The following is an 8,699-nucleotide window of genomic DNA, read 5'->3' as shown; positions in this document are numbered from 1 at the left end:
TAAATCCCCTCTCCAGGGCATCTCATGGGTGGACATCTCAGTCCTAGGCACTGTGTGAGGGAATGTGAAGTATCCCCATGGGGCAAAGAGTGTCCAGCTTCAGGGATGAAGAAAGCTGCCTGCCCCGACGGCTCCCTTAGGCCCTGTCGGCTGGTCTCAGTGTACAACAGTCCTTGAGGCTGGCAGGGAACCAGGTGAGGTAGGGTGTGCCTTGCATCAGGAATGCAGACTGGGTTCCCTGGAGATGCTCCCCCTCCCCCGGGAGGCTCCTGGATGTAATGACCTTCTCTCTCTGTGCTCTTTGTTTCTCCATAGCATCATTTACTTCAAATACTAAAAAACAAAATAAAACAGAAGTCTCTACAGTAGCTCAAACCTTACCTAGAGTAACACCATGGGGCCAATCCCTCCCTGGGTGTGACCCTATGGGTGCCCTATTCCAGCTGCACACGTGGCCCATTCCCCCGTCAGTAACCTGGCACGACCCAGCCTGACCCAGCCCATGACCGGAGGGGTTTTTCCCGCCTCCTCTGGCCTCCACTTGGAGCCATGTCAGCTTTTCTGCACAAAGGACCTAGGAGGCTTGGGGCCACTGGTAAGGGACAGTTATCAGGGCCATTGAGCAAACAAACAGGAGCCAATAAAATGCCAGCTGGTGGGAACTGGGCATTCTGCAGGCTGCCCAGGTCCAGTGGAGCAGACATGCGACCTCGAGGTGCCCCCCTGCTGGCAGTGGTCCTGGTCCTGGGACTGCATGCTCTGGTGGAGGGCGAGAAACCGTGTAAGTAAAGGTCCGTGGAGACCCAGCAGGTGATCTGAGTCCCCTTGAGTGATGGGCTGTCGTTCGTCTGTGGCCTGTACTAGGTGGGGTTTTTGTTCCCTCAAAGGACAAAGGCAGGCTGACAGATTGCAAGGAGCTAGACAGCACCCTGCCGTCTGGGCGCTGCTGAGGGAAGCTCACCCAGAATCTTATTCAGAAGGGCCATGTCTACAGGTGTCAGCCTGTTAGGGGGACAGGACGGCCTGCTGTCTTGGGCCTATCTGGTGGCCTTGACTTCTGCATAGGTTCACAGTCACCCTCTTTACAGAAGGTTTCTGTCACCTTTTTCTTTCCCTTCTCTCTCTCTTTCTTTCTTTCTTTCTTTCTTTCTTTCTTTCTTTCTTTCTTTCTTTCTTTCTTTCTTTCTTTCTTTCCTTCCTTCCTTCCTTCCTTNTCTTTCTTTCTTTCTTTCTTTCTTTCTTTCTTTCTTTCTTTCCTTCCTTCCTTCCTTCCTTCCTTCCTTCCTTCCTTCCTTTCTTTCTTTCTTTCACAAATGAAATGGTTTCAATAAAAGCCCCCCCCCCCCCGTTTCCCCAGGAGGAAGCCAGGACAGCTCTAACATGGGCAAAATAAGACCTCATGTCACCCCTTGGGCAATGAGATTTTGCAAGTTCCCTAAGCCCCCAGGGCAGGTTAGGACAAGCATCTGGCACACTGGGCAGGGTTGACCATGATGGCTCGCTCTGTCCACAGCCCCCTGTCGGTGTTCCAGGCTGACACCCCACAACAGAAAGAACTGTGGCTTCCCGGGCATCACCAGTGACCAGTGCTTTGACCTCGGATGCTGCTTTGACTCCAGCGTCGCCGGGGTCCCTTGGTGTTTCCACCCACTTCCAAACCAAGGTAAAGTTGTCCTGATCCAGGTCCCTCTGCCAGCTGTCGGCTTAGAACCCGGCCCTGGGCAAGGTCTACACCAGGTGCTTGGAAGCCTAGCTGAGCAAGCACTAGCCCAGGTTGGCAAGAAGGAAGCCTTAAATGCCTCTTCTATTCCCTCACCCCTTCCCGACCCCCATCCCATACCCCAGATCTACGATGGCCTATACTTAAAAATGTAACTTCCAAAGCAGCTTGGGAAGAGGGGAGGAGGCACCAAATAAGAGAGTATTGTTACCCCTCAAATGGACTTCAGACCTTCAGAAGGGTGTTGAGGCTACTGGCAGCTTTTATTGGGATGGGTTTCAAGCCAGGGCAAACCGTGAATACAGTACACGCAAGACTGCCAGCCGTGTGTGAGTCCACCGCAGGCATGGGCTTTGCCATTGGGGCACACTCATGGTAGGGAATATCCTCCCAAGCGTTCAGCGTGCTCTGAAGGAAAACCAGGTAGGTTAGTGGCTGCATCTAGGGTCCCTTTCGATATCAATGTCTTCAAGCTCCTGGGAGTGGTACAGTGGACTGCCCATATTTCACAGAGCTCAGTGCTGAGCCCAGAGAGGGTAACGTGGCTTTCCCGAGGCCCCAGTTCTGCATATGTTCTGTGATCATCTCCCAACATTAGTGTGCTCCTGTGGGGAGGACAACCAGTCCTTAGGCATTACTCTCCTGAGAGACGCCACCCCTGAGGAGCTCCTTGGGACACACAGAGCCTGCAAATTCAATGTCCCTAAGAAGGCAGACCTTGTGGCCCTCAGTGAGTGTCCAGCCCGACAGAGCCTTGTATGTTGCTCTTCCCCACCAGCATCGGAGCAGTGTGTCATGGAAGTGTCAGCTCGCAAGGATTGTGGGTACCCGGGCATCAGCCCCGAGGAATGTGCCAGTCGACAGTGCTGCTTTTCCAACCTGATCTTTGAAGTGCCCTGGTGTTTCTTCCCACAGTCTGTGGAAGGTAATGGTTGCCGGTGGGGCCTGCCTGGGGCCTGGCAGGAGCCATTCCCACCCACACTCACCTGCTGAGGGTCCCTCCTGTGTGTGTGTGTGTGTGTGTGTGTGTGTGTGTATACCTGTGTGTCTATATCCGTATGTGTACCTATATGTGTGCATGAGTACTGTTCCTGTGTACCTGTGTATGTATCTGTACGTATACCTCTGTGTGTGTGTGTGTGTGTGTGTGTGTGTGTGTACTCTGTGTATCTCTGTATGTGCCTCCATGTGTGCACACCTCTGAGTGTGTATTTGTATGTGTACCTGTACATGTGCGTGTGTACTGTGTGTATGTACCAGTGTGTGCCTCTGTGTGTGCACCTCTGAGTGTATATGTATTTGTACTTGTGTGTGTGTACTTCTGTGCATGGCTGTGTGTACCTGTGTGTGGAGGCCAGAGTTTGACATTGCATGCTCCCTTAGTCCTTCTCCCCCATAGTTTTTGAGACAGGGTCTCTCACTGAATGCAGAGTTCACCAATTGGCTAGGCTGGCTGGCCAGTGAGCTCCGCTCCAACCTGCTCCTCAAACTAGTGGTTAGTTTTGTTTTGTTTTGTTTTGTTTGTTTGTTTTTCTGGAGCTGAGGACTGAACCCATAGCCTTGTGCTTGCTAGGCAAGCATTCTACCACTGAGCTGAGTCCCCAACCCCAACCGACCCTCGTGTTAAAGATATGTCCACAACACCTGTCTTTTTATGTGGGATCTGGGGATCTGAACTTGGACCCTCAGGCTTGTACAACAGGTGCTTTCCATTGAGGCACACCCTCCCGTGCCTTGCCCTGCTCCCAGGGGTTTGTTCTACGGCCACCCATACTGGTCAGCAGGCTCCCTTGGGAAATTTCTAACGGTTTGAGGAGAGCAGGCCCCACTGTCCCTGCCCCACTCTGGCCTTGTTCAGAACCTGTCTACGATGAGCCAGCCGCACTTCCGAGCACAGACACTCACGCCTCCTTGGCGTTCTGACCAAACCACCCTGCTTTTGCTTCTCCAGATTGTCACTACTGAGAGTGCCGAGCCACCAGTTCCCCGGGAGCTGCAAGCCGGAAGAGAGTCTCCGCCAGACTTCATCATCTCTGGGGTTTCTAAAACTATCTTGACCCTTAGCAGTGGCTAGACACAGCATTTTCCAAGTAAAGAAAAATATTGAAAAACCTGGCAATTTTTATTTTGGTTTCCTTGAGGCAGACGTACAATGGTGGTGTGTACATAACCGAACATACGTGAATGTGTGTGTGTTTGCGGGAGTGTGTTTGTGTGTGCACCCAGGTGTGAATACATGGAGCGTACACAGGTATATACACCAAGTATGTGAATGCATGCATGTGCATATGTGTGTGCAAGTATGTGAATATGTGCGCATGTGCATATATATAAGCAACAGTGCATATAACACCTTTCCATCCCTCTGAGAGCCTCAAGCCATTGGTTACTTCTGGGCCACTCCAGCCACAACAGTGTTCTGCATATGTGAACTTCGGAATCCACCATCTCTATGAGACCACACACTCAGTTCTCTTTAGAGAGCGCAATGGACTCCGACCTCAGACCCTATAGGATAACACATGACTGCTGATCACAGGTCCCCAGGGCTTTCCGGTTTATCAGCTGCCCTGCAGGCCACCCACTTGTGGCATGGGTCCCTGGCCACTGATTGCCTTCTCTTCTCGATGTGAACAGGAACAGTGCGGGTCTTGGGAAGTCACCGTGAGCTGTGGCTTTTGACCTGAGAGCATCATTAGTAACATTCAAATGGAGGCTGCTGAAAGGAAGCTTTGTTTTAACGAGGTAGTTCTGGGTAAGGAGACCCCAGCAGGGACCAGTCTTCATTGCATTGTCTAAGACAGTGAGTGGTTCTTGACCTGTGGGTGGTGACTCTGTTGACAAACCTATATGTCCAAACATATTTACATTAGGATTCATAATAGTAGCAACGAAGTAACTTTATGGTTGGGGTCACCACAACATGAGGAACTATATTAAAGGGTTCCAGCATTAAGAAGGTTGAGAATCACCGGTCTGAGGGACATTCATGGTTTCCAGTTACAGGCCAGGAGAGTGTGGTGATGGTGTAAGGCTGGCTTCTGATACATTTCTCATCTCTTTTCCTTTCCCCAGCCTAAGCTGACTGGTTAGCCTTACCCAGTGGCCCACTCCTGCTGCCGGGGTGGGGGTGGGGGATGGGGGTAGATAGGGGGTGGAGGGAGGTGGGAGGTTAAGGGGGGACCCCGAGTTCCAGGACTCGGGCTTGGCCGGAGGGTTTGTTCCACTCTGACCTCGCTTCCTTCTTAAACTCTGGTGAAGAGATTGCTCCCTTTTCTGAGCCAGTCATACTCAGCTGTGTGGTCGTCCAACAACAGTGCTACGGCTTGCTTTCCTATGAGAAAATACCGACCAAAAACAACCCGAAAGGGAAAGATTTCCTTGGCTTACACTTCCTCATCATAGGCCACTGTGACGGGAAGTCAGGGCAGGGACTCAGAACAGAAACCCAGAGATGGGAGCCAACGCAGAGGCCATGAAGGGAGCTGCTCATGCGACTGTTCCTCCTGGCTTGCTCAGCCTGCTTTCTTATACAGCCCATGACCATCTCCTAGGGCTGCAGCAGCACCCACACTGAGCCTCCACATCAAGAAAATGCTCCACAGGCTTGCCCACGGGCCAGCCTGATAGAGACATCTGGCCAGGTGTGGGTCCATTTCCAGAATGACCCTGGCCTGTGCCTAGCAGACCAAACACAATGCGGCTGGTTTCATCACTCTGGGCTCTGCGTGCCAGTCCCAGGCTTGGAGCTGCTCAGGCTCCCAGATACTCTAACTCTTGCTTGCCCCCCACTGACCTAGCCAACCATGGGGCATCCCCTGCCTTCCCCAGAGGGCCACTAGCAGCCTCTTGATCCAATCAGAAACACACCTTTCTTCTCCCTTTAATCTCATTTCCTCATCTCGTCTCCTTCCCATCTCTTCCCTCGGTGGCATCCGCCTGTCCTTCTATGCCATTCGCCATCACAGGTACCCATCGTGAGTACCACCATACGAGGACACGAGAGGTGGGAAAGGCAGGGCCTTGTGGGAGGGTCTTGCAGCCCACAATCTGGTAAGAAGCAGATGAACAAGGGGCTCAGGACACCCCTCCACCCACCCATTCACCTGCCCTGGGTCTTTGAGTCTCAGACTTGCCCCATGTCTCCCTGGCCACACCCCCTCCTGTCACCATTTTTAGCCTCTCTCACTTCCCCAGACCCCCATGCTTGTGGAAACAGCTGGGGAAGGAGCCCAGGCTGTCTGTGGGGATATCCTCAGCTTCCAGTTAGTCATATGGATTGGGAAAAGACTTGCCTTGCTCCACAGCCCTGCTGGAAGGACCCTTCTGGGTCCCTGGAGGCTCGGAGGACAGGACAGTCCTCAGCCACAACTGCCAGGTTTTACCAAAAGGTCCACGACCTGTAGACCTCATTTATTTTGTCATCTCTGGCACTCCATAATTAGATGTGCATGTGAGTCCTGCCTGGTTGTTCCCACCTGGCAGTCCTTGTTCTCTAGTGCCCTCTACTGGCTGACTCAGGAGAAGCCTGCCTCTAAGTTTCTCTGTTGCCAGTGGCAGGGGCCAACCACTCTCAGATGCCAACTAAGTGATTTTTCATTAGTAGAGCTCACAAAGATAACAATTATACCATGTACTTTTGTTTAACATTAGGTGTATTGATGTATGAGTCACACTTCTTAAAATTTAAACAAGTAGCAGGGCAGAGGTGGCACACAACTTTAAATCAAGCACTCAGGAGACAGAGGCTGAAGGATCTCTGAGTTCGAGGCCACCCTGGTCAGTAGAGCAAGTTCTAGGACATCCAGGGATACAGGGAAAAAAACCTTGTCTCAAACAAAACAAAACAAAAATAATAAAACTTAAGTAAATGCAGCAAGTTTGTCAAATGCACACAATTGAGTAAATATTATTTTAGTGAAGCATAGAATATTGTTTTGCCATAGTCCACCAAACCTCTTGATGCCCGTCATGGTTAGAGCCCTGCCCTATCACCTGCCCCTCCAAGGACCCAATGATCAACTTCCTTTCCTCCTGGCTCCATCTCTCTTAGAGTTTCCTGTATGTGTACCATGCAGTACGGCGTGACAGCTCATTCTCGCAGAGCCCGTATGCTCGCCAGGCTTGTTGCCTGTGAGGAAGCTCTGTTCTTTACCATTGCTGAGCCACGTTCCATGGTGAGGTGTCTGGATGGGCCTCAGAGTTGTTCCCAGAGTTTACTTATAAACGAAGTCACCAGGAGCCCCTGGGCATACGCTGTTGGACGTACTTTGATAAGCGGTTGATCTCTAACTTCGTAAGAGTTTGGGTACTCGTAATCACCCCATTTATCCTGGCCACCAGCAATGGGTGAGGTGACCGGATGCTCTCTGCATGCAGACCCTTTTCATCTTAACTTACTTTTATCAATTAGCAAACGGTATTGAGCATATCATGGGCTTATGGGGTTTTTTCTTTAACAGTATTCTCTGGCAACGCCTGTCTGGTTAGTTCATTTATACTTTTTTCTTCTCTTTTCTTTTTTTTTTTTTTTTTTAAGATTTATTTATTTATTNTATGTAAGTACACTGTAGCTGTCTTCAGACACTCCAGAAGAGGGCGCCAGATCTTGTTACAGATGGTTGTGAGCCACCATGTGGTTGCTGGGATTTGAACTCAGGACCTTCGGAAGAACAGTCGGTGCTCTTAACCACTGAGCCATCTCCCCAGCCCCCATTTATACTTTTTTTAACATTAAAATATTATTTGAATTCAGTCATACACATGCCATGGCAGGTATGTGGAGTTCAGGTGACAGATTATGGGTATTGGTTCTCACCTCCCAACACATGAGTCCCAGGGATTGAGCTCAGGTCCTCAGGCTTGACAGCAAGCACCTTTTCCCACTGAGCCATCTTGCCAGCCCCAACTTATACATTTGTAACCAAATGGGGTTTCCTTTGTTGTTTCATTTGTTTGTTTCTGACTGTGTTCTTACATCCGAATACAACTCCTCTATCAGAGCTGGGTGTGGTGGTTTGTTGTGAAGTATTCAGCAGAGAAGATGCTCTGATATGGGTTTAAGCCAATAAAAAGTATTAGCCAACCAATAACTAGACTGGGTGCTCAGTATCCCAGTGTAGCCCTAAGCCTTTCTCAGCATGAGCTTTTAAGCACACACACACACACACACACACACACACACACACACACATCCTGGGTTGACATACTTCGGTTAACAAAACAGTTAGCCAGAAGTGGAACCACACTAGCCTAAAAGGTAGGTTTGGTACATTTAGAGACTTTCCCAGAGCAATGGACTTGGATGGGTCAGGTCTTTGGCTTTGCTTTCTGTCGGGTGCTGCTGTCTATGGGCTGAAGTTTTCAGCCTGAGTGGAGTCGGTTGTGCTGAGGTCTGGGGGCCTATTACAGGTTCACCCTGTAATTCCTGTGCTTGAGAGCCGGAGGTAGGGAGATGTCTGTGATGTTGAGGCCAGCCCTGGCTGCAGAGTGAGTTCCAGGCCAGGCCAGGTTTACACACAACAAACCATTAAGTCCTCGATGGAGGTGCTCTGGGTGGCTATTTCCTTCTGGTTTCTGACTCCACCTTTAGCTCACTTTGGCAGTGTCTGGCAATGAGCAAATCCTTCTAATTTTGATTGATTGATTTTGTATGTGTGTGTGTGTGTGTGTGTGTGTGTGTGTCTAAAAACGCTCTGCAGCCTGTCTGAAACCATCTGCTTTAACCCAAGGCACAAACACTTCCTGTTAGCACTTTCTTCTAGGAGAGCCGTGACTTTAATGCACACATCTCCTGTGTGACACCACTTAGGGAGATCTGTGGGGTTGTCTGTCATTTCCTCCAGAGCGGCCATTGCAGTGTGAAGACTCCTTGGACAAGCTCCTTTACCCCCTGAGCCATCCTGTGGGCCCATTGCTCTTTTGAAATGTCAACATTTCTTGGAGCGTGTGTGTGTGTGTGTGTGTGTGTGTGTGTGTG

At 50.5% G+C, this 8,699-nt stretch overlaps 1 protein-coding gene across 1 annotated transcript; it reads left to right on the top strand.

The window, feature by feature from the left end:
* Window positions 1–611: 611 nt before the first annotated feature.
* Tff2 (trefoil factor 2) lies at window positions 612–3,835 on the top strand. Its single transcript, XM_021221799.2, has 4 exons — window positions 612–781; window positions 1,514–1,663; window positions 2,499–2,645; window positions 3,672–3,835. The coding sequence occupies exons 1-4, from the start codon at window positions 646–648 to the stop codon at window positions 3,683–3,685; spliced, it is 447 nt and encodes a 148-aa protein (XP_021077458.2). The 5' UTR covers window positions 612–645; the 3' UTR covers window positions 3,686–3,835.
* The last annotated feature ends 4,864 nt before the right edge of the window (window positions 3,836–8,699 follow it).

Source organism: Mus pahari, chromosome 21 (assembly GCF_900095145.1).
Source record: "Mus pahari chromosome 21, PAHARI_EIJ_v1.1, whole genome shotgun sequence".
NCBI lineage: Eukaryota > Metazoa > Chordata > Mammalia > Rodentia > Muridae > Mus > Mus pahari.
Note: the sequence above shows the minus strand (reverse complement) of the source record. Positions and strands in the feature narration are given on the sequence as shown.